The sequence below is a fragment of the Paroedura picta genome, chromosome 2 (assembly GCF_049243985.1).
Source record: "Paroedura picta isolate Pp20150507F chromosome 2, Ppicta_v3.0, whole genome shotgun sequence".
NCBI lineage: Eukaryota > Metazoa > Chordata > Lepidosauria > Squamata > Gekkonidae > Paroedura > Paroedura picta.
Window position 1 is genome coordinate 77629408 of NC_135370.1, and position 26680 is coordinate 77656087.

The following is a 26680-nucleotide window of genomic DNA, read 5'->3' on the forward strand; positions in this document are numbered from 1 at the left end:
TTGGCTCCTAGTAGTATTAATAATTTTACAGAGAAGTTGATGTCCAGCAGTGAGATAATCTGGGAACAATTAGTCCTAGAATCAACAGCAAAAGTAAACAAATTGGAAAAGCAGATAATGATTAAAAATGGAAAAATCTAAAAAGCAAAACTTCTAATCATAATAACTTCTAGAAATCATTAAGTCATGAAGAGAGGCAGGATATAACTATTGAATAAATAAATAAATGCTCCAACAAGCATGTATTTGTATTTATTTACTGTATTTATAGACCATGTTGCCAGTTTGGTGTAGTGGTTAGGAGTGCATACTTCTAATCTGGCATGCAGGGTTTGAGTCTGTACTCCCCACATGCAGCCAGCTGGGTGACCTTGGGCTTGCTACAGCACTGATAAAGTTGTTCTGACCGAGCAGTGATATCAGGGCTCTCTCAGCCTCACCCACTCCACAGGGTGTCTGTTGTGGGGAGAGGAAAGGGAAGGCGACTGTAAGCCACTTTGAGACTCCTTTGGGTAGAGAAAAGTGGCATATAAGAACCAACTCTTATTATTATAATCCTTATTATTATTAATTTATTATTATTATAACAAAGCTGCTTCTCAATAACTCCTAATGAAATTTAGCAGTCATTGAATTAGAGGACAGGTATGTCTCTAGGCTGGTAATAATTTAAACCAGAAGCAGATGTTCAGACTAGATGTAGCAGAATTAGATGTGAAAATCTATGTCTGTCTGTCTCTCTCTCTGTGTGAGAGAGAGAGAGAGATCATTTCTGCCTCAGATTTCACTAATTTCAAAAAATTGAAAAATGCTGACTGGAAGGGGAATGTCCTGGAACTGTGACATAGGTTGTACTGGCTTCCAGTGCCTTCTGAAGAGAACTACTTGATGATTTGGATCCCTTGACCCACTGGTTTTAATCGAGTAGCAGGATTGTAATGTCTCCCCCCCCCAATACTTTGAGTCTGAGAATTTTGTTATTTGTGCATCATACGGCATTGTTGCTTTAAAATTTTCCTGAGAAGACATTCCAATTTTGGGATGCTTTTCAAAGGTGGTGGATATGGTTATTTTGATATTTAAAAATAACTTAGAATTCTCATCTTGGTGTCAGAATATGTTTTTGAGATCAAGGAAGCTAAATACATTGTAATATTAGTTGTAGAGCCTGCCATTTTTCCTGCAGCTGCCATTTTGCAAGGTGATGTTTGTTCACATTCTTGTGAGATGCTCATATTGGTGTCACATTGTATGTTTTTGGAATGCGATCAAAACAAATGTACTAATTGTATTGTAAAAACCAAAATAAAGTATTCTTTTAGATTTGTAATATTGGTGGAGAGGATGATACAGCTAGAGAAATGTTTTTTTAAAAAAATTCTTAATGTTTGTAATATTGGGATAAAATGTAGCAAGGAAATTATTAAGGTGCGAACAAAAAATACAAACAATTTTTCTTGTCAGTAAACAATATTAGAGTGCTTCTTGTTCTTAAATAGAAGTTAACATACTATGTAAAAAGCATTGAGTACTTCTGACCGTGTCGGGTTTTTGATTGGCCCTCACAGAGTGATTTGCCTCCAGTTAGGGTGAGGCCACTTGCCCACTGATGGCCAGTCAGAGACTCATCCCTGCCCTGTCTTCCTCCTCCATGCCACTTCCTGGCAGCTACTAGGAATAGGAAGAGCCAGTACCAGATAAACTGGCGAGGTGTGGGCAGCCCCCAACTGGTGGAATGAGCTCCCAGAGGAGATCAGGGCCCTGACAGAGATTAAACAGTTCCGCAGGGCCTGCAAAAAGGAGCTCTTGCGCCAGGCATTTGATTGAGACCAGGCATAACCAACAGCGAATGAAGGCCCCTGCTCCACCCCCCCCCCCCAGAACTCTACCAGAACGCTCTGGACCTGTTGTGCGATTGCACTGTTGCATTGTTGTACTGTTATATTATATTGTTATACTGTTACAACCACTGTTATTAATATTATTGTGTGATTATTAACAAAGTTTGTTTCATGTATGGTTCATAAGTTCAGTGTAAACCGCCCTGAGCCTCCGGGGAGGGCAGTATATAAATATAATAAATAAATAAATAAATAAATAAGCAGCCTCCGTACTGCTCCTGGCCACTGACAATGTTGGTAGAGTTGACTGGCTGCACTCTGCACCACCTCCGCCACTCTCCCTGGTTCCTGCTGCCAAGAGCTGCGGGGGGGGGGGGGGGAGCTGTCTGAGCGCACTCCCCACCAGCCCTTCTGCTCTCCCAGGCGTGCTCTGTGCTGTCCCTGCTGCTTTCCCTGAGTTACTGACCACTGGAAGGGTGGGGGAGTGGTGACCAAGAGTGCTCTGCACTTCCTATGCCTCTCTCAGCAGCATCCTGACTGCTGGGGGAGCGCCTGAACTGTCCATTTTTAAAACTAGTTCCTAATATAAAATGTATTTTGCTAGGCACCACTTATGCAGTGCAGCTTTCTTGTACCTGCATGCATTAGTTCTGCAAGTGTTACAGCAACATAATGTCAGCAGTCCTTCCAGTATGGGTCTGAGACCCTTTCCTAGTCGATCGAGTAAAAATAAACTTTATTCAGTTCTGGAGATGCAGAGTTCAGTTATGTAGAATTCTCTGTCAAGGAAGTTGAAAGGATTTGAAAAGCATGCAACACTGGGGCTGTGAAGTTAGCAAATATTTGTCCTGATACATCGAATCCTTTTCAGATGAGCAAGTTCTGGGTATCATCTCAGAACAAAACCAATCTGCATCAACTTGCTTGCCAAATGTTTCCTGAGCAAGTGAAAAAGGCACACATACCTGTTATTGCAAGGGGAATGATCTTTGATGACAAGGTTATTACTGTAGAACTATATGTGAATAATGAGGTTGAGGTTAAGGAACTGCTGAGGAAGCTAATTGTCACCTAGTACCCCATACAAACTGGGCAATCAACCATGGAGCAAAATGTGTGGTGATACTACCAAATGATACAAATTTTGTGGGCCTAAGTGCCACTTTCTAACCAGTGATGATGATTTAAGCAAGGCTGATAGCAAACCAGCTGCAAGTTTTTGAACAATTTGTTGAAAATGACCGTCTGTCACAGGAATAAACTTCAAATTTGAAAAAGTAGCTCATCAGAGTAGCGTCCAGAAATTCTGATATTGACTTATTCAATATGTTATGATTTATTTCATATGCACAAATGACCATGTCATGCCTTCTTCAGATTCCATAAGAGAACATATTCAACAGGCATTTCTAGTTAGCACAAAATTACTTATACTCCTCCCTGAGTGCCAGATAACTAGGAGGAGGAGGTAAACGGGCATTTGATACCAGCAAAGTGTCTCAGACCCATACGGGAAGAATTATTGATTTTGTGCAGCAGTAAAAATTACAAATCTAATTTATCAGGTGCAAGAAAAATAGGCTGCTTTGTTCTCTTTTTAGCAAGTGTCAAAAGAACTGTAAAAATATTGAATAGTAAAAGACTTTGGATTAGGACTGTAACTTTTTTTTAAGAATAAGTGTTTAACCAATATGTAGACATTATAAAACACTGAAAAATAAGCATTCTAGTGTTTTGTTTACTGTTTAAGACAGCAGAATAAATGTCATCAGTGCTGAGACAGAATTGGGGGCTGTAGCATCCTCCAGTATTTTATTTTTTATGCATCTCAGCCAAGGAAAAGCATCAGAATAGGGCATGGAGGGTTCATCCTGATTCCCACCCCTATCAGTTGTGGTTTTGTGGGAATTGGTCTGGTTTTGTGGGAATTGGTTTTGTGGGAATTGGTCTGACTCTTCCTCCCTGACCTTTTCTGGGCTGGATTAATAAGGGATTTCTGGGGATGGCCTGCCCCCAGCTTCCCCCAATGCTCTCACTTCAAGGGTGGTGAGCCCCTGAGGAGGGAAGGTGATATGGGCCAATAGCCCTCCCCGCTGGGGTTTTAAGAGGCTTCTTTGCCAGCTTGCATAGGCCCCAGGAGGCCCCAGCTGCTGGCTGCCTCCTCTGGCCTGTTTTGAGCACTGCTTACTGGATTTATCAATTCTCAGTATTCCAAGCTTTTAAAATAATGCTTTATTTGGTTTTACAACAAAAAGGATTTTGATTTTATTGACCCCCAAAACATACCGCTTGACACCAGTATGATAGTCTCACAAGGATGTGAAAAAAAAAGATCAACAATCTTGCAAAATGACAGCTTCCAGGAAAATGGTTGTTTCTACAATTTGTTTGTTTATTAGATTTATATACCACCCATCCCAGCCAGCTGACTTGGGGAAGTTCACAACAATGGAAAATACAATTAAAAACAGAACAGATAAAAACAACCCCCCAAACAAACAACCCTACCCCCCACCGCCTCCCACCATTGGGAGCCTAAATGATGTTCCACCATCCAGTTTCAACCACATGCCTGGTGGTAGAGCTCAATTTTTGCAGGCCCTGTGGAACTGCAAAAGTTCCATCAGGGTCTTCAGCTCTTCTGGGAGCTCATTCCACCAGATTGGGCTCAGGACTATAAAGTCCTTAGCCCTGGTTGAGGCCAGGTAGACCTCTATTGTGCTGGGGACTACTAGCCTGCTTAGATTTGCAGAGTGTAATGCTCTGCTAGGGACATAAGGAGATAGGCAATCCCTAGGAACATATTTGGTTTTATTGGCCCGAAAAACATATTTTGCTACCAAGGTAAGCATCCTATGTGATGAAATTATCCACTGTCTAGGAAAATGGCAGCTACAGGCAGTGAGAGGATTGGGTAGCCTCTCTGGGAGATTGTAAACCTATCCCTGTCTTCAGGGACATTCCCAGAGAGACTAAAAGAGGCAGTGGTTTGATCTATGCTGAAAAAAATAATCACTTGATCTGCTAGATCCTGCCAATTACTGCCCAATCTCATACTTGGTATTTCTAGGAAAGGTGGTTGAGCAGGTAGCAGCAGATCAAATATAAGCATTCCTGTAGGAAGCATTGGTCCTGGATCCATTCCATTTCGGTATGGCTATGGGGTGGAAATGGTTTTGGTAGCCCATATGGATAACCTCAGAAGGCAGCTGGACGGAGGCGGGTCAGTGATACCTGTGTTGCTAGATCTCACGGCAGCATTTGACATAGTCAACTTGCTGTATGAGACTACCCTTGGCTCTGACCCAGAAATTACAGCTAGTACAGAATGCAGCTGCATGGGTCCTTATGGGACTGGTTTTAAATTGTGTTTTAAGATGTGTTTTAATTACTATATTTTATTGCTGTGAACCGACCCGGACCTGCTTGTGGGGTGGGGTGGTATAAAAATCTATCAATCTAATAAATATATAAAACATTCCCAAATTGGAGTGCCTACCTAAGAAAAACAGCAATTATTATTATTAATTAGATTTGTTACCTCTCCCCAGAGGCTCAAAATGCCCTGAAATACAGACAATAACATTTTCTGTACATACATAATTTTGTGGGGATATTCTGTGCATCCAGGACTACTGAGAAGAATTAATATTCATGGTGAGGACAGATGTTCACTTCCCCCTCTCTGTTTCTTCTTCCTTACTGCCATTGCCCATGTTGCATGGCTTTTTGTCCAAGCAGGTCCCCAGTATCCTAGCATTGCTTTTTTAAGGCTCACAGGGTCTTGGGTATGGAAAGGTGGTCTTGTTTATGTCACATGAGTCTCTTATTCATGTCACATGCTTGCAGTTTAGGGGGTGCCATGCTGCTGTCTGGGAATAAATATGAGTTCAAGTTTAAAGACTGATGACCTCTATAATAGACAATCAATACCACCCTTTATATTAGTTTCAGCTTTTCTTGGCCTTGGAAATCTTATGTCTTATCCAGCTGACTAATTCCTTTTACATTAGGGATAGTTTTTATTATCCAGGATTACTTCTTCAGTAGAATTAATTGTGTTTGTATAGGTCAGTTCAGCCCTTTCAGTTTTTCTTATCTATTTGGGCTTGTCATTCATTTAAATAATGATTTTGGTTTTTAGGCGGTTCAATTTTGCCATCAAACATCAAAATTTACATCTAACCATCTTAAGTAACAAGTGAAAGAGAACTGTACATAACTCTTTCATAATCACTCAGCTTAATTATCTTAACTGGTTTGCTCAGATAATTTAACCCCACAATTTTCTCAATCATATTAGCTCAATTGTCAGTTGATCAAGTCTCTTTTTCTTGGAAGAGTAAGCATTTCTGAAAGCCACAAACTGCCTCTGTAGATAGTATGAGTACTCCTCAACCTTACATTTAGAAAAATCAGTTTGTTGATCCAGTGACCTGAATCCAGTTATCTGTGGATAAAATGACTGCAGATCTTTCTTGTATCCCTCTTCCCCCCCCCCTTTCTCATAGCAGTTCTTTCAGACATCAGGGTAGTCTCTGATCTATGTGGACTAATAGCCACACGGGTCAGAAGTCTGCAGTGAAGATTGGGAAGGGATGAAATAGCTCTTTCTAAAATCTGTGCTGATCTACAGTCTGAAGACAGGGTGACCTCCACATTGCTATGTAACCTTTCTCCATGGCTACTATTCTACCCAGGATATTAATTTGTGTAGGTCTTGTGACCCTGAGAAGAAATACAGTATTTGCTGGCCTATAAGACTACTTTCCCCCCCTGAAAAACATGCCTCCAAGTGGGGGGTCGTCCTATACGCTGGATGCACTTCAGTTGGGATAGACATAGCTGCCCATAGTGGCCCATAGTACTGTAATGTAATGTAACAAACTCTATATTTTGAGTGGAAATGTTGGGGGGTCGTCTTATACTCCCAGTATTATACGCCGGCAAATACAGTAGTTATCATGTTGGAAAGGACTGCTAGGCAGGGGGGGGAATGAGGGAAAGGTCTGTTAAAGTCAGTGCCTTTTACTGATGGATCACTAGATCCAACCTATGAGCCTTTTCTTCCCTCTTCCTTTATCTTTTCCTGTATTTCCTAGGGATTTGTTTCAATCTGAACATGATCTTGACTCTTTTACTGGCTATTGCCCATTTCTCCAAGATGTTATGGTAAGTCAAGAACCAGATCTTTCGACTCAATCTGTAGCATACCAAGAGTGAAATATAAAATTGCAAAGAGATAGCCATATTAGTATGTCACAGCAGAATAAAAAGTCCAGTAGCACCTTAGACTAACATTGATTTCAATATGGGCTTTTGAGTCACTGTCCACTTCAAATATATGAAGGAAAGATTCTACTGGGAAATCTTATGGGGAAGATTGTGATGTGGGGGGGCATCAAGGGATGGAGTCTTATCTAATAGAAGAAGTTAGCCGTGACTCATAAAAGCTCTTACTGAAATAAATGTTAGTTGTCTTTAAGGTGCTACTGGATTTTTGCTAAATTTTGTTAAATATGACATAAAGTCTTTGAAAATTAATGGGTTTGGGGTATCAAATATACTAAGTTGTATCCAACCACTGCATGCACTTAAGAGTACTGTGTTGTGTTGGCACAAGGAACATTCCATCAGCAGACCAATGCCATCCTTAGCTGTATGCATCGGTTGGACACAGGCTGGAATAATGCTGTGCAAACAAACTGGTGTGGCTTTTTGACTGAACAAAAATAAAAGGGAATTCCTGCTTTTATCATGCTAGTAGATATTACAGTAAAGCTTATTATAAAACATTATCAGGATGCCACAATTTCTCATTTTCAAGGTCTATGTTTTTTTCTTAAAATACACTCTCGCAAGTAGAACTAAAATAAAATGAAAAACATTAGTACTAATTTGTGCAGAATGTAATAACATTTTACTTATTGGGGAGAATATAGAATGGTGACGGTGAGACTGATTATATTTGTTACAAGAGCCATAAGGCTTAGCTATGAAACAGTCCCTAGTCTGTCTTGAAACGTAATGATTTCACTGGCTTCTGAGCTATATATGTAAATGGCTAATTTTTCAAAGAAGCCTAAATTTGAAGTCAGCAATGCTAATCAAGTCAGCAATGGCAACTAACCATCGCTTCCAGGGGACCAATTTATCAAATCTATTAAGTTGTTGTCAGGATGTGTAGACTTCTGAATTTGTTGAGGTTATCTGTAATTGTTTCTGTGTTCAAAATAACCTGTATATAAATGCTGCTTAGAATTCTGAATGGACTGGTCACGTTTGCCTTACATGGGTAGTTTGGAGGAGCCCTATCAGCTCTTCTTGTTTGTCTAGGTGTATGAGCCCTGCATCTGCCTTGTGCAACATGGGAGTCTATCACATTGTCATGAAAAACAATATATGTGAAAGGATGGTTTCATAATGGTGTTGTAAAATACATTTTAAAATGTGTTTTTAAAACAGTAGTATTGCCTTTCAATATACATTTCATAGAGAGTACACTGAACTATAGAAGAGAGTTCAGCATATTTTGGGTCTCTCTTTAAATCATAGAATCATAGAATCATAGAGTTGGAAGGGGCCATACAGGCCATCTAGTCCAACCCCCTGCTCAACGCAGGACTAGCCCTAAGCATCCTAAAGCATCCAAGAAAAGTGTGTATCCAACCTTTGCTTGAAGACTTCCAGTGAGGGGGAGCTCACCACCTCCTTAGGCAGCCTATTCCACTGCTGAACTACTCTGACTGTGAAAAACTTTTTCCTGATATCTAGCCTATATCGTTGTACTTGAAGTTTAAACCCATTACTGCGTGTCCTCTCCTCTGCAGCCAGCAGAAACAGCATCCTGCCCTCCTCCAAGTGACAACCTTTCAAATACTTAAAGAGGGCTATCATGTCCCCTCTCAACCTCCTGTTTTCCAGGCTGAACATTCCCAAGTCCCTTAACCTATCTTCATAGGGCTTGGTCCTGTTAGTTGGTCTATTACTTGGTCTGTTAGTGCTGGATATTTTTATCCATCCTAAATATTTTGACAACTGCAAAATTTTGGCAGAATTTGAGGTTCATTCATGTGTTTGTATTAAACAGACATGCCTCAGAAGGACAACCCCTTGTTCCTTATAAGTAGAACTTAGCTCTCTCTCTGTGAAGATAGATTCAAGTGGGTAGCCATGTTGGTCTGAAGCAGCACAACAAAAGAAAATCAGAGTCCAGTGGCACCTTTAAGAACAACAAGGATTTATTCAAGGCGTGAGCTTTCAAGTGCAAGTATTCTTGCCACTGGACTCTGATTCTGTGATGATATTTTACTATACTATGGTTTCTCTTGACTATTCTTTATGTCTTGCAAATAGAATGCATTTAACTTTTTTTCTTTTCTAGGTAAAAGGAAGAACTCAAGATGAGGAGTTATAATCGTTTAAAAAGTTCTAAAGCAAATATCAATGAATAAGAATTGATTCTACTTGTGCAAAGAAACCCTGGTCATGGATCATTTTGGATCAAACTGAAGACAGAAGCAGAGGGCCTGGTCAGCATTCTTCTTTTGTTCTTTTTTTTTCCAGTCACATTTTGGATTTTTAGCAAAATATTTGAAAACTGAGATCTGTTTGTTCTCAAATGGGCTTTCTCTAGAGACAATTGATTAAAGATGCAGATTGAAATGTAATTGCCTGTATTTTTTAAAAAGAGTAAAACTAGTCTTCAAGTATTTGGGGCATTGTATGGAAGGGAACAAATAGAAAAACTAAAACACACAACCAGCCCTTCAGCATGCCCCCCACTCCCCCTTGAAAGAAAAAGGATTTACAGCTCAACCTTGCACCAGCTGTTACCCGGATTTATCAGTCAAGAGAGAAATAAACAAAATTAAACAACCACTGCCAAGCGGCCCCAGTTCCTTGTGGAATCAGGAGAGAGTGCTCCTGACTCAGGAGAGGAAGACTTGGGGGTGGGGAAGTCAAATGTGCAAGACTGGCAAATTTACCAGCAGGATAACCTTCTGTTCAGCACCAACCAGCATGCATTGCTTTGCACCAATATTACATTAAAAAAAGAAAAAGAGCACTTATCCCCAAAATCTGAGCTGGAATCTACTGTGGGCCTTGTTTTTTTAAATCTGTGAAGATCTGATATCATTACTGATCACAGTTTTGGGGATGTTCACCTGGCTCAACCTGCCCCTTTGCTTTAAAAAAAAACAGTTTATTTGCTACATTTCTCAACTCTCTGTCACCTTCTGAAGAGGATCAGCTCTGCAAACTACTTTCTTTCAAAGTTTGCCTGATGCAGAAACTTTAGTAACTGGAACTTTAAAATTGGAGCACAAACTTATATTTTTAAATTTCTTGGTTCCCCAGAAATCTTGGGAGTTGGTATAGAATTCTCTTGATTGCCAACTTTGACACTTCAGTTCTGAATACTTCCTTGTTTCATTCTATTGCTGGTACCAATTCATCTGGATTACTCTGTAACTCTGATTCTAGTTTTATCAATTTCAAGAACCTGGGTAACTGTATTAAACCTTTCCCCTTCACACAGTTGCTTTCCTTTTTGAAGGTCCCTCTCCCCATTTTCGTGTCCATTCTGACTTCAGTTGGGCCTGGGCTATGCTGCAGGGCGGATCATCCACCAGAGCTCCAACATGCCAGCAGCATCTGGAAAGAGATTCAAACCCAGCAAGTATGTCCCAGTATCGGCTGCTGCAATCTTCCTAGTAGGAGCCACGACTCTCTTCTTTGCTTTTACGTGAGTAAACAGAGTATCTAGTTTTTGTTGAATTGGTTAAGCTAGCAACAGGTTCTAGAAAGGAGACGGTTGTGTTGAGAATTCACAGTATCACCATTTCTTTCACTTATGTTGGCTTTCCAGAGATGGTTGTCTGGTCAAAACAAAGCATCTTGAGCTCATATACTTATTGCATACTTCTATGCCTGTTGAATAATGTGGAATTGTAAAATCACAGTGAGAGTATATCTGACCTGATCTTAAACAATAATTTCACCTGCTAAGAACACATTGTTTTGGAGATTTGTGTTGGAGATTTGTGTTTAGTTTTAAAGTCTGCAGGCATATTGCATATGAGTTAAAGAGAAAGCATTAGATCTTCACTTTCCTTTCTGTGCTGCTTCCATTCCTGCAGTTCATAAAAAAAGAAATACTTGGAAGTAACAGATTTCATGTAAAGAAAATCTTAATTGTAATACATACAGGACATAATGTTTCCTGTTGTAAGGATTTTTGAGGAAGTTCATGCTTGTTATTGAGGCTACCCCAAGATGATGATGGTGACTGAGAGTTTGGCTGCCATATAAAGTGATATTGCTGGGTGCCAGATAGAAGGGTAGAACTGCTATTGCTGTTTGTCTGCTATAGCCCAAAAGAAAGGGGTTGTCCTGTACTGGAAGACATCACAGTAAGCAATATAAGTCACTGAGGTTTCTTAACTGCAGAGTAGCTTGCATATCTGTTAAATGCTAATAAAAAATTGTTCAACTGAAGCTTTGAGATAGTTAAAAGAGTCTGGAGATCTTGTCTGGATTTCCCTACTCTAAATGTTTAATATGCTTCAAAATCTTGCTCTGTCTAGTCAGACTGTGGAATACCTCGTGCTGTAATATTCTTTAGTCTTCTTCTGGTGACACGCCCACAACATAATGAGCTAAACTCACAGTCCAATATTTGTGGTATGCTTTCATGTAAGAAATGAATTAAACTTGGGCTATCATTTGATAGGATCCTAGGAGAAAACAGATAAAAATGTTATCTAGACTAAAAACAAACTGCGTCTTGTCAAATCGATCATCTTTGATTCATCTTGAAGTACTTCTTTCAAACATAAAAGTTGACAGAGCCATGTCTGTCTTTGAAAGTGGCCAACAGAAATGCCTTTACGAACTCATTAGCATAGTAATGGTCTTCCCTTATTTTTCTCAGATATAATCAGTGATGTGAGTTTCCCAAAAAATGTTAATTATTTTCAGTGCCTTAAAACTGTTTGGATATGACCTATCATGTTTGCATTCCATTTAGAAAATAAAATTAAAGTATTTCATTTTGTACCTCAAAGGGTTTTGTGTTCGCTACAAGTAAACTGGAAAATTTGATTTGGGAGAAGATCAGTATCACTTCCAATGTGGTTTAAATGTTATATTCAGACTTTGGTTTTACTTGAAATTATTTTTGTTGGGAATTTGCAGATTGAGGAGGGAAAACTAAAAACATTTAATATACTACCTGCCATGTTCAGGGAGCTGAGATGATATTACTGTTCTATTTCTACAGTGTAGCTTTCACTGATGGCATCTTCAGTTTCACTGTTTGTTAGGGTTTTTTTATGGTGAGGCAAACTTGCTTTGCAACTGCTTAAGCCCTATTCACTTTTACTAAAACATTATTCTGTCTGTGGGCAACATAACTAGTTTGATGTAGTACTGATGACTAAATGACCAGTAATGCTGCACAAGCATAACTTCTCATTGGCTCATCAGGTCCTTGGACTAAGAATTAAATTCCCAGGCTAAGAAGAGCATTTTAATTTATAGACTTAATTAGAAGAAGCATTAAGATCATGTGACTAAGCTTAAATGTAATTAGTAGTGATTTTTCTTGTCTATGTTGGAAGAAAAGCTAACCAAGGTAAGGAATATTCCCTGTTTCACAAAGAAATATATACAAGTACCAAAGTGCTAGATGTGAAACTATCTCAACCCAGTTTCAACTATTAACAGAAACAATTCCCTCTAAGCCTCATAATGGGCCCATTATGCACGGCCGCCGAAACGGCGATTTCGGGTCACATGGAAAACGTAGAGGGGGAAGATGCGAAGCACACTGGTTATGCACGGGACGGGGTGCAACGGCAGCAAAACCCAGAGTAACCGATTATGCACGCAGTGATCCTGGCGCTGCTTCTGGTTGCGCCCCGGTCACCCGGAAGCTGCACTTTCTTCCGCGTTTCGCTAACGCGGTTTTTTCGGCGGCATGCACCGAAGCTGCAGCCTGTTGCAGCCGGCACCATGCGTTATTGGTGATTTTAGTCGCCGCCATTCTACCCCGAATGTGCGTTATTCCCCCCGTGCATAATGGGTCAATGTGACTCAGTATATCTGGCAAACCAAGTCAGAAGAGTTTCTAAGAGACCTTCTGTCATTGGTGAATAACAAGGTTCAGCAGATGTTGATAATTTCAGAGGGTAGCTATGTTAGTCTGCAGTAAAACAGTTTAATTTGAGTCTGGTAGCTTCTTAGACAAAACAAGAGTTTTTAGGATATAAGCTTTAGACAGAATCAAACCTCTCTGCAAGGTTGAATATTTCTACATTAAAACAGTGCAGTTGCTTTGAGAATGCTTGGTAGGTAGTTGTAAGTACCCCTCCCTCCCAAGTTGGTAGTATGTTGTGATCATCAGGATGAAAGTTAAACTTGGTTTAAACTTGCAGATGTCTGGTGGGTTTGTTTTTGAGAATTTTTCTTGTAGTCCATCTAGTACTGTTCATTTGTCTCAGGTATTGGGGTTTTTCTGTTATCTGCCAGAGTAGTATTCTAGCAAATGGTCCTTGTCATACTTCTTGGATTTCACAGATACCTCCCTGCATTAGAATAGTTACGGGATCTATTATTAAAAGCTGAGAGTTTTGGTGCTTTTTTCTTCAGGAAGAGCAGGAAAGAATTATTCCCTTGGCTTTGCAGTGTGGATTCCAGTGAGGCTATACAATGTTGAGGATAGAAGATAAAGGTAAATAGAATGGGAGAGGAAGTAGTTTGGTGACAGCTGGAGAAAAGGAGGCTAAGAAAAAAGTTGGTTGGGAACAGTTGGCTCTAGAGATGTGAAGGCCTGAAAGAAAGCTCTAAAAAGTCTGGGTTGAATTTTTCTTCCCAATGGAAAAAAGTGTGAAATGGGGAAAGGGGCACTAGGAAAAAGAATCCCTATGAAATGTTTGCACTTTTTGAATGAGACTGTTTCCACATTTGGGTACATGCCTCAATTTAGCCTTGCTTTGGACTTTGGATGATGTGAATTGGCACTCTGTTTTCTGCATTTGGGCTTTCCTCCCAATAGACTATCTAGAAAGAATGTTGGGAGAATATTTTGGAAGGAAATCATCAATGGGGAGGGCAGGTTCCCCCATAGAGATGAATGTCCCTGATGTGCCCGGGGTGGTGGTGGGAGTCCTGACTCAAAGCAGTTTCAGGCTTTGGGAACACCTGTGGTTGGTTCACTTGCCTTGAATGAAAGCCTGGTGGAAGAGCTCCATTTTGCAGGCCCTGCAGAATTGTTTTAGTCCCAGCAGTGCTCTGATGTTATCTGGGAGCTGATTTGACCAGGTGGGGGCCAGGACAGAGAAAGTCCTGGCTCTGGTTAGTAGAGAGGAGTGCTCTCTTGGGAGCACATAGGTAATGTAATGTTAACATTTTGTGTAAGACAGTTTAAGGCTTTAGGTAATTCCTTTTTTGTTTAAATGTAAATAATTTTGGCAAAAGTTATGCTTTAATTTGCTTATTTAATGATATGTTAAATAATTCAGTGGTTTCATAGGTACAAAGTTTAACTTGATATCCTCACTGTCTTTTGTTTACTACAAGATTCATTTTCTACTATCAACTCTGATTTTTCCTGCCTCTCAGATGGCAAAAATTAAAATATATATTAGCATCATAGGATGAAGCAGTTCACAACTTCTATGTGTCAAGTATACTTACAATTTTTCTTATGGAGAACTAAGTCATTTATATTTTTAAATTCCAGAAATATGCCAGATAGTATGATTTATATGTTAACTAAGCTATAAATGCAGAACAAAACAAAATCAGAGTCCAGTGGAACCTTTAAGACCAACAAAGATTTATTCAAGGCGTGAGCTTTCAAGTGCAAGCACTCTTCCTCAGTTCACGCCTTGAATAAATCTTTGTTGGGCTTAAAGGTACCACTGGACTCTGATTCTGTTTTGTTGTGCTGCTTCAGACCAACACGGCTACCTACTTGAATCTAAACTATAAATGATGTACTTTATGTCAAATCCGTAAAAGAAATATAGGTTGATAGAAAATCCCAACTGTATTTCCTCATGGCTTCAAAAATTTCTGGAAATGTTACATTTCCAATTTTCCATCAAGAGTATTTGAAATATCTGAGATAGAATGGGAATAAAAAAGCAGAAGGTTGATTCGCAGCATGTTCATTTGCAACTTGGAATATGTAACCTGGTACTGTTACCTAGGTCAGTGGTCCCCAACCATTCTGAGGCTGGGGACCGGCAGGGCAACTGCCCTGCCCGCACATCACGCATGCGCGGGCCGCGCCCGCACATTGCACATGCGCGGCCGAAATCGCGCATGCGCCGCACTTTCGCGCATGTGCAAAAGTGCCGCGCATGCACGATTTCAGCCGCACATGGCGGATGTGCGCTTGCGAGGCCCGGCCGCGCTTGCGCGGCGCGGCCCTGATTCCCTGCCCTCCCGCAGTAAGAAGCTTCCCGGGCCGCAAGCTTGCGGCCCGGGAAGTTTTTTACTGCATGGGGGGTGGGGAGAGGGAGCCGCAGCCCGGCGCCATGGCCTTTGCGGCCTGGCACCGGGCCGCGGCCCACAGGTTGGGGACCACTGACCTAGGTGGACTCATGTAAACTGAATTGTGAATTGCCCTCAAAGCATGGTCTCTTAGAGATAATGCCTTTTTGACATGTGGATGCTAAGTCCTAGGAAGAATATTGCCTTCAAATACTGATGTACTTTTGCATTTTGTCTTCTCGTGCAAAATGACTTCACATCCTGACCAGTAAGCAAGTAAAATAGCTTAATGTTTGCTAGCTGCAGAATGATTTTAGGTGGCTTGCCTGTTTGAATCATCTAGCTATATATGATATGGGGACAGTAAATTTCTCTAGCTGTGAACTAGAAGCTAAGAAAGTGATGTAACTCTTTCAGGAGCTGGCATTCCATGCTACCTATTGGCTAGAATGTGTACTAGTAGAGAAACCATGCATTTGACATAACTAGTTCATTCCAAGAGCAACCATAATTCTTAAATCTGTTTTACCATGTGAGAGTTGGATTAATACTCTGTGGTTCTCTTTATCTTGTACATCTGCTGCAATCACATTGGTGTTTTGAAACTGCAGCAGAGATGTATATTTTCTCATGCAGAATGATAGATTATGGTCCTGAGAGTTCCCTTAATTGATAGCCTGTATTTTCAGAACTTTTTGAGTCGCTTATCCTAACTACATCTAACCCACATTTCCTCAAAGTACTTTGAATCAGCTTCTTAAATTATACAAGGAAAAGCTGTGAAGGGAAGGCTAAAAGCTTATGGCATTCCCCTTCTCACATCTTCCTCCAGCCGTTCCCTTCCCTTGGCTGCCTTTATACATCTCGTGGCTGAGGCTTGGCTGCATATAATTTGCAGCCAACATAATGGCATATCCTCTGTTCCAGGTGGAAGGCTGCCCTTTTTCTGTCTACTTGCCCTTTTTTGGAGGGCCCCCAAATTTTAACATTTTAAAATTAAAACATATTAGCTGGTGTATATTTAAACTTCAAGGGACGGTGTTTATTAGGAAATAAATGTCATAGTATTCAATGTACTTAGGGTTGTAACTCTACCATCTGGTAAGCCCGATTAACAATCCATGTTTAAAAAATTGTTCCTAGCCAGTATATAGAGCAGTGCTTCTGTGAACTGTAGTGGATAGGGCAGGGGTAGTCAAACTGCGGCCCTCCAGATGTCCATGGACTACAATTCCCATGAGCCCCTGTCAGCGTTTGCTGGTAGGGGCTCATGGGAATTGTAGTCCATGGACATCTGGAAGGCCGCAGTTTGACTACCCCTGGGATAGGATAACCATACTTGAATCGAAAATCCCCAGCAAATAGCAGCTAGAGTGGAATGGATTTAATGGGAAAGGGAGGAGCTAGGGCCCTAAAATTTTACTACATGTATTTTTTATTCAAAGATAACATTGAAACTCTGCAACTGCTGCTCTGCTAAGAACCCTGGATGATGTCTGCACTTATATTCAGAAATTGAACTTATGGGTCTTAGGAAACGGCCTCTGGTCCCAAACATAGTTCTCACATCTGTTTATTCCTTTATCTTCTGTATGCCAATTTGCTACTTATATACATATCAACAAATGTGCTATTCCAGTCTTAGTTGTATCAGTTACTTGGTTGGTTATGCTTTGGGTGGATTTCAGGCCTGCCTCAAATTTCTTTATTTTCTGTCAGAAGGGGGGGAAAGCTCCAAAAAACCCCAGCTTTCCCTCCCACATTTTAGAAATCTTGAAGTCCCTGAGGGGAAAAACCATATTAGAAAAAAAATTGTTGTGAAAAATTGAAATATATGTAACCCTTCCTTATAAAAACTAAACCATTGTTACTGATTTAACAACTTGAGGTGCATATTTTATAATGCAGTATATAACATTCTGCTGTTTGGTGCATATATGGAATTACTTTAAAATAACTTGGTTTTTGTAGGGAAAAAATGCAAGTATACCCAATACTTAAGAAGTAATTGTAACCATAGTACATGTGACCATAGTACATGTATTTTTATTTTTTGTTATCTGAAAAGTAGGGGAAAATAGGAGTTGAAGGTAGAGGAAACTTATTCAGAAACACATTAACACAGTCACACTAAGACAGGCCTACCATTGTGTTTGGATATTAAGTTAAACTTGTAATGTTGAAAACACTTATCTCTTTAGTATAGAATCTTTAAACACATTGTAGCGTATTAAATATTGCTTATATCTATAGTATATACAGGAATTATCATTATCTAATATTGTAGTTTTACTTAACCTTTTCATGCAAGGGATTTTGAGGAAAACCTTATCTATTCCAGTGGTGCTCCCACAAATTCCCAGTTTTCCACTGGAAAAATTGAAGTCATCTGAGGACTTTTTCATGTTATACATTTTGAGTGTGAAAAATTTGCCTTTAAGAAGCATTTTGCTAATTCAAAAGAGAAAATATTTCATAGAATGTTTTTTTTTAATGGTCTTCTAAATTTGCCTTATTTTCTTTTGGGAAAATTGAAAAAGTAGTCTCTGGTGGAAAAAGTTCTGAATTTTCTGTCTTCCCCACCCCCTACTCACATAACATATTTTGCATGTATCTACAGTGTTCCAAGCCTCTGGTTGAAAGGTGTATGAAAGAGAGAGATTCTTGAGCAAAATCAACTAAAAATTTGTGTTGTTACTTTTAACTTTGGAAGTTGAGTTGCAAAACTTTCATTCATGAAAACTTATACATTGGGAAAAGTTGTTGGTCTTAGTAATTGTTGTAATCAGATTTTGTTCTAAAGACTGATAAATTAACTTTTTCTATTTTGTACTGATAAGTCAGAGGGAGGCAGTAATTTAGCAGAAGAATTACCTACAGTGACTGCCATATTCAGGAAGACAGTTTAGGCGTCCTAAATCCCCAATGAATAGGCTATATAGTCTTCCTCCTATATGTTATCTGCCATCTGTGCAATAGGCTTGGAATGTCACTGGCATAGCTGAAGGCCTGGAGAGTTCATTAATGGAAGCAGAGCTGTAAATGAGTTATCTTTTTATCACCTTCCATTTTGTTGCAATGTGGAAATTGTGAAAGTAGATTGGACACACATATGTTATTAGATGCTTGGGGAGGGTTCTGACCTGGATACTGACATATTGGTAAGGAGAGAGTGATAAATGTTTGGTTAATGACTAGGATAAGCCACGAGAGCTTCTGCCTCCCTAAACATTACCTCCTCCATTAGAGCAAGACTTTCAATGCTTGCATTTAACACACTGTCCATCTCTTGTTGCCCTGTTTCTTTCATTTTTCCATCACAGAGCACTTAATTTCAGAACTGGATGGTAAGGCAATCAGACACATTTCCCTATGTTATGCCTCTTTCTGCTTAGTGTATCATCTTGAAGCTGAGGTTTTAGACATTCACTCTGCCATGTAAACAAATAATGTTTACATTATTTAAAAAGAATAAAAAGAAACCAAGTAGTTTTTTATGCAATCTGATCAGAAACATTATGCACTCGTCTTGGCTACTTTGCCATCTATCTCAATTTCCAAAGAGATTTTTAAATTATCTGATGTTTTAACTGTTTTCTCTGAACTTTTAAAATGGCTTTTATGGTACAACGCCTTAAGTTTCAGCCGAAGGACAAACTACAAATAACCATATAGTAAAATAATATATCTGCATGTCTAATAAGTGACCAGGTATTTAAACAAGTTAATGCTGGGCTTTCTTGGCAGCAAGAAAAAGATGAATTGATTGCCAGACTGACAGAGGATGCCTTAGTTTAATGGCAAAACATTCCATATATTTCATTTTATTTACTCAAGAAGGTTTCTCTCTTTGACTTGTATAAAGATTTCCTTATGTTCTATAATCTTTTACACACATAACTATGCAAAAAAGCCAGAAAATACTTAGCAAATTATTTTCTTTTCTGGCTTTCTCACATGGCTGTTGCTGGATGCTGCTGTTCAGAATACACTGATGTTTGAGTCATTCTCACCACCACCCTTTTGTTCTTGTAATGATTTTCATTAGCAGTAGGCTGGGTTTTTTGAGTCAGTTTTTATCTGCTATTACAGTCTCTTGTTGCCCTGTATTAGAGATTAAGCCTGTGCTCCCGCTGACCCACAAACACAAGGAAGATAAAAAATGATCTTTGCAACCTTATGGATATTTTGTTAATAAATACAGGGTAGGATAGACTGTATTGGGAAGGATGTCTCACTCACCCCTTACTAATATGTGTCCTTTAGCATGTGTCCTTTAACTTGTGTCTAGCATGTGTCCATTAGATTTCCTTCACAGATTCTTTGCCCACTGTCATTTATTTACTTGGCGTGCTCCATATGTCATTCTATTCAGGTAGTCAAGTATTTCTCTTACTGGCTTTGTGTTTCTACAGCCTAAATCCATCTGTTGATCACGACTGCTCTGATTGGGGAAAGAGGGACAGATGCTGTCCTAAATCTGGGATTAAACTCCCAGCAGCAAAGCAGATTACGGTATTACACCGGCGCCTTCAAAAGGGAAGCCTGTTGGGTCCTGAGCTCAGGCTTTTCCTTGGGAAGGACTTCTGAAACCTCCCTGCCATCTTAGTATTTCTGATCTCAAGGGTCTACCTGCATTTCTTTTATGGATTAGTTTTGTGAATATCTGGCCTGGCACAGGAGACTGCAGTGTTCCATATTGATAGGAACTGTGAGCCAAAGTATTTCAGTAGAAGCATCGCTTAATAAGTATCGGAATGCACTTTCCCCATTTACAAATCCCTTAGAATACAATAAAGAGAGAAATTCTTCATGAGGAACCTCATGAAGCTGGCAATCAAAAATGATATGTTGGGTTGAATTCAGTAAGTTTGCAGAGCATAACCTCTTCTGAAATGGAATCTTCTGATATCTCCTGACTAGCACCTTGATGGCATTATAGTTCTGATCTTTTTATATGAATGACCTGAAAAATTGTTATGCACATTTTGCAAAATGATAGAAGCCTTCCTGTAAGCCATTCCATAATGTGGGAGCCACCACAGAGAATGCACATGGGCAGGCAGTTGTTAATTTAACCTGTTAGCAGAGTTGTTTCTTCAGCAGGTTTTGCTCAGATGAGCTCAGCTGTTGTGCAGAATTAGCAAGACAGACATTCCTTCAGGCACATGGTCCAGTGCCATTTAGGGCTTAGTGGGTGATTATTAGAACCTTGAATTGAACCTGATAACTGATTGGTAACCAATGAAGTATCAGCAGAATAGGACTGATATGTACATTTGGCTTAGTGCTCTATAGTAGCCAGATCATTGAGTTCTGTACCAGCTGCAGTGTCTGGCTTATCTTCAAGTGAGACTCATGGGCCCATTATGCACGGAGTGGAAAGTCTGCATTCGGGGTGGAATGCACGCTGCAGGCGGCAACCGGATGCAGAGTCAACGTATGCCGCCGAAAAAGCCACATTAGCGAGATGCGGAAGAAAGTGGAGCTTCCTGGGACTAGGGCAAAACCAGAAGCGACTCCGGAGTATCTGCGTGCATAATCGGATACTCTGGGTTTTGCCACCGTTGTGTTCCGTCCCGTGCATAATCGGTTTGCTTCGCTTCTTCCTCCTCCTCGTTCTCCATGCCACCGTTTCAGCGGCTGTGCATAATAGGCCATGTACAGTGCATTACAATAGTCTAGCCTCAAAGTAACCATACAGTGGATTCATATAGCACTGGGTTAATATTGGTTTCTTAAAGGGAGGGCTTCTTGAGTTTGCATTTCTTTAATTTTGCATATAACATAAATTCTGAATATAACATAGCTTTTCAGAACACATGGGATTTAATTTTAATCAGGGCAAGTATCATTTTGTTCTAGTTTTACCTATACTGGTATTAGCTAGAAAACAAGTATTCTGGAAATAATTGTACATGAGCATGTAACTAAAGATTGCACTACAGTGTGCATTATAAAGAATAAAAGTTAACAATTAGGGATGGGCATGAACTAGTTTATGAATGAAAATTTGTGAAGAATTTGGGCTGGTTCGTGGTTCACAAAGCAATGTTTGCGAATTGAAGAGCCATCACAAATTTCCATGAATTTTAAGGATTTCTGAAGAGCTCTCACAAAAAAAGATCTGAGTGTCAGGGAGAAGAAAGCAGAGGTCATACACTAATATTTATTTATTTGATTTATTTATTATATATTTATATTCTGCCAAACTGGTTCAGCTTATGAACTAACATAACTAACCTATGAACATTATTATGAACTAACCTCCAGATTTGTCTTGGTTCATGGTTCAGCTGCAAATTGAACCACAAAATTACAGTTCATACCCATCTCTAAGAACTCACTGCTTGAATAAAAAGTGTTCAGATTGATGGATACAGACAGCTATATAGATGTACTAATATGGATGTTGCAGCCCATTGGAAGTATCATACTAATACAGCGAAATAGGTTGATGCTGTGTGTCTAGGAAGATACACTGTTGAAAAGTATATGATGCTGTAGTAGGAAAGTGTGAGAATTGTTTACCAGTGATGTGGGATAGAAAATTTTCAGAAATTCTCCTGATGCTATATTTTTCCATGAGAAAAATTCCACTGCACATTGTTCTGTGCAGCCTGTTCATTGTTGTCAGGGCAGTTGTGCTGCAAATCAGTCATGTTAGATGGACAAAACAAAACAAATATTTATTTTATATATTATATTTATATATTTTGCCCTTCCCCAGGGGTTCAGTGATGTGAAACATAGACAAACTCCAGTGCTTATACATGTTCCAGAGTAGTAAATGATTTGCCTTCTTTTGCTAATATTTAATTATTTATTTAAATTTCAATTGTCATTTTTTAAATTCATAATTTTGCCAAAAACCCACATCATTGGTTACACAACATCCTAAAAATCCTAAATTTCATTTGCATTAGAGATGGATATTGTACAACCACTACCATAGTCTTGTCTCATGAATTTTGGCTTTGTATCCTTGGTTCTTCATCAGTTTACCTATACTGTACATGCAGCACAAGGGAGTCAGGTAGTTAAAACAATGCTGAGGTACAGTTGTAAATAGTCAACTGAAAACTAGTATTGCCTGTAATGACATAGTTTTAGAACCATTATTGTGCTCCTGTGCATACATAGAGATGAAGCTGCTATACATGGAACCAGTTATGTTAATTTTTTACTTTGCTACATCCACATCTTTAAAGGTATAGTCCAAATCTATTCTATGTTCTGTGATATATTTATTATAAATAATTTTGAGGGTGTTGTGGCTACAAAATATAAAACTAAAATTATTTTTAGTAGAGAATTCTACTGAATGTATCAGAAATTAGAACTTTGGAAGTGTATTTATTTTTCCTTTTAATCCAGAATAACAGTAGATATGCTCTCTTCTTGATTTTACTAATGTAGATTAGATTCCAGTTAATCCACAAGCACTGAAAGTGCAAAGTGGTATACCCTGTTACAGGCCAGAATAAGTGCTTAAAATATGTTGAGTGTTTCCCTTAAGGTGCTAGTGCAGATGTAGTCCTGGGTTGGAAGCACTGTCATAGTTGATTTCATCAACTGCAATTGCAATATAATCACCTGCCATCAAGTAGTGTATATATTATTCACATTTATATATTGATCCTTAAATACCCCCAACTCAGTTGTGTGTTCCACCTTTCAATATAGGTAAAAAGAGCTTTGCATCTGCTGCCCAATTAATGATAAACCTCTGAATTTCCATTAATGGTTTTAGGTAAACTTTTATGTTTGTCTAAGTTGTTTCTGAGGAGAATTTTACTGTGTCTTTTGTCCCGCCTCTAACTTTTGTAAATGAGCACAACTGGTTTAATAGAGGATGTTTTTCTTCTTCATTTGAACTGTCTGGTCACACAGGCTAGACTTGTTTCTCTTGTTCCTCATCACATCACATCCCTCTTGACAAGTTGGGTAACAGTACCTTGTCATTTATCTAAAACTGTTAAGCATTTGAAGACATGTTTATATAGCATCTGGGTAAACAGATACAACTTAATGATTGTATTTTTAATTTACATAAATATTTTGAGTAAGCGTAATTTGACTTCAGAAAATTATTCCTGATTAAAACTAGTCGTACTATGCACATTTTATGCATTTACACATACTTCTGAGAATTCAAAACACTTAATGTACATTATTTCAGTAATTCTTAAAGTAACCAGTAAAGTTGGCTGGTAGTATTAGGGAGACAAAGGAATGATGGCTTAACAAAGGCCATCTAATAAGTTTATGACTGAATGACTTGATCCAAATATGTCCCTATTCACTACGGCACCTCTTGCTTAAATCAGTCCGTGTTTTACAGCCATGAAATTGGTTTATAGATATGCAGGAAAAGTTTGTGACTGTGTGCTACTGTAATGTTGCTATTAATTAGTTTGTCTTGGTATATCGAGGGGTTTTGGGGGCTGGGAATAGGTTTTATTTTCCCAAGTGACTAGGAATTTGTAATATTTAGCCTTTAGTAGGGCTGGTATCTGGAAATTTTCCTACCTCTAGCTGCAAACAAACCACATTCCATACCCATTTTCTTGTCTTTCCTGTTTGCAAAGTCTATCTAGATAAGGAGATAAATTGGTCTTCCTGTTTGTTGCAGAATATGTATATGTGAACATGTGCACCTAAGACTGCTTACAGAGTTGCAGGAGATCGTTTAGTTTGTCCCTTTGATCTGAAACATTTAACAGTTGATATTGCTCCATTTTGCTGTACTCATCTCAGAAGAAATATTAGGATTGTCAAATTATGTATGCTGTGAAGATAAGAAAATGTCTGTTGGTCTTTCCTCAGTGTTATGATTGGAGAAGCTGTTATCTGTTTAATGTTCTGTCTGTATACAGTCACTAACCAAAGAGAAACCTGTAGTGTGTATACTTGGGCAGTCAGGTACTGCATGACTATGACAGGAATGGCACACAGTACCTCAGATAATGTCTGTTCTCTGTAGTTTATATCTAACCTGACCATGAACTGCCTTTTGTGAAAGTATGTAATTTCTGGAACAAGATCCCTTTCTCCTGAGCACTGAAGTCAAAATTCTGACCCAGAGTGCTTCATAAAAGCACCGGGGCAGTGCTTCATAAAAGCACCGGGGCTGACTCTCTGTGCCTATAGATTTTAATTTTTAAAAAAGAACGTGGACATCTTGACCAAATAACGTACTTGTGTTATGTTCAGAATATCTGTTGAAACAAACTGAACAGCAAGCAAGGCTGCTTTTGCTGGCAGAGCAGTTGTGGAAGACATCACCTATTCAGGGGATCAGTTCAATCCGGCCTCACCCCTTCCCAATTTGTACTTTGAGATGTTGTAATGCAGTGAGGACTTTGTTCTCCTATGCAGGGCATAAGATAGTAACAGTAAAGACAAGAAAGAGAATAACTTCAATCTGCTCTGTTCAAGAGAAGTAGGGGGGTATTCTTTTTCTACACCTGTCATTCTGTAGTTTTAGAAAGGTGAAAAGATTGGAAGTTGAAACAATAACAGAAATTGTCAGTATGTGTAAAAAGGCTGCCAGAGCTGTCTTAACTCACCAGCACCCCTTCTGTTTGTACAGGTGCCCAGGACTCAGCTTTCATATCTCTCCAATCATCCCCATTTACAATGCTGTGGTCTTCCTCTTCGTGCTGGCAAACTTCAGCATGGCCACCTTCATGGATCCAGGCATATTTCCTCGAGGTAAGAACTGTGGTTCTGCCGAGCAAGCATCCTGCAGGGCACTAATCTGAAAAGGCTTTTACATTGTTCACTGCTATTTCACATCTTCACATTCAGGACAAGACACTTTTGATACCTCTGATTAGTAATTTTCCAGCCTTAAGGTATCATGGTGTGAAGTGTTATGTCTTTAGCCACTGGAGCATCCATAAATCATCCTCAACTGATATTACAGATCTTAAGATTTGGTCTGAGTATTTCCTTCATCTGCTAAGATATCAAATCCTGCAGAATCTGCTGAAGGTTGCAAAATGTCTCCCATAACAACGAAAGCAGTCTAAAGGTCTGAGAATCCTGGCTGCCTCTGGTTTTGTTGATGTAAAAATTGAATGGATAATTGGAAGCCATTGCAATACTTTATTTCTTTAAAATGCATATTTCACTTTTCCCCCCAAAGCCTGAGGGACTTTATAGTAAACTAGAAACAAAGCCCATTTATAAAATGGGCATGTTTGGGGTTGGGGGGGGGAGAACGGGTGGGCAGCGCGTCAGTAGTGGCCGTAGAGCAGGGGGGCGGCTGGAGAGCAGGGCGCAGCAGAGCAGGGGCGTGGAGCAGGCTCGCGGCAGCAGAGGAGGGGGGCGGCGTCAATGCTGTGGGGCTGGCGAGTCGCGGAAAGGCCTGTCTCGGGGTGTGTTGGCGTGCGGGTCGTTGGAGCGGTGGGGAGAAGGTTGGGCAGCAACACGGCGTGAAGGGCTGTGCTGGTGGCGGGCGCACAGGCGCCCATGGCCTAATGGGGCGAGGCGGCAGCATTAGCGGCCGCTAAAGATGAGGGCCGCTGTGTGGACGCAGTGGCCGTGTTAGATTGAGGACAGAGCCTCCCCAGGGCAGGCTCGTAGGTGGCATAGGGAAAGAAGCACGGCCGCCGCGAGGACGGCTGACTCTGGAGACGGCTGACTCACTGGAGCGCTCCTCCGAGGATGGGCACAGCACGGCTCCCCATTGGCCACTTGGCCCTTGAGTGCCACTCAGAGGGGCGAATCAGGAGCTGCTTTGCGGCTCCTGATTTAAAAATCAACCTTAGAAAACTGTTGCTGATAACAACAGTAATTATCTATAATAGATTCACCATAGTGGCATGAGATTACTTTGTAGCACTAGATGTGTTTCTTTCAGCTGATGAAGATGAAGATAAGGAAGATGACTTCCGAGCTCCACTTTACAAAACAGTGGAGATAAAGGGAATCCAGGTGCGCATGAAATGGTGTGCAACATGCCGCTTCTATCGGCCTCCACGCTGCTCCCATTGCAGTGTCTGTGACAACTGTGTGGAGGTAAGAAACAAGGAAGAGAAGGTCTAAAGCAGTGGTCCCCAACCTTTTTATCACCGGGGACCGGTCACCGCTTGGCAATTTTATTGAGGCCCGAACGGGGGGTTGTCTTTTTGCTGAGGGATGTCACCGCCGCCTGAGTCCCTGCTCCACTTGCTTTCCCACCGTCCACTGGGGGGCTCTGCCAGCAGCAGCTGCGCAGTGCCATGCCAAGGGGGAGCCCCAGCCATGGCAGCCGACGGAGAGCACCAAAGGGTAAGCTGGCGGCAGAGTGGCATGGCAGCCCCCGAGGCAGCAGCCAGAAAGGA

General features: G+C 40.1%; 1 protein-coding gene across 4 annotated transcripts in view; it reads left to right on the forward strand.

Moving 5' to 3' along the window:
* The window catches only part of ZDHHC5 (zDHHC palmitoyltransferase 5), a 46181-nt gene that overhangs the window by 4548 nt on the left and 14953 nt on the right, over nucleotides 1-26680 (forward strand). The window contains exons 2-6 of one of the 4 annotated variants that reach the window (XM_077320998.1): nucleotides 6944-7013; nucleotides 9226-9373; nucleotides 10402-10590; nucleotides 24943-25064; nucleotides 26218-26375. In XM_077320998.1, coding sequence (XP_077177113.1) covers nucleotides 10487-10590; nucleotides 24943-25064; nucleotides 26218-26375 — 384 coding nt within the window. In that variant the 5' untranslated portion in view covers nucleotides 6944-7013; nucleotides 9226-9373; nucleotides 10402-10486. Of the gene's footprint in view, nucleotides 1-6943; nucleotides 7014-9225; nucleotides 10591-24942; nucleotides 25065-26217; nucleotides 26376-26680 lie in introns of all 4 variants that reach the window. The other 3 variants (XM_077320995.1, XM_077320997.1, XM_077320994.1) reach the window with 3 other exon arrangements.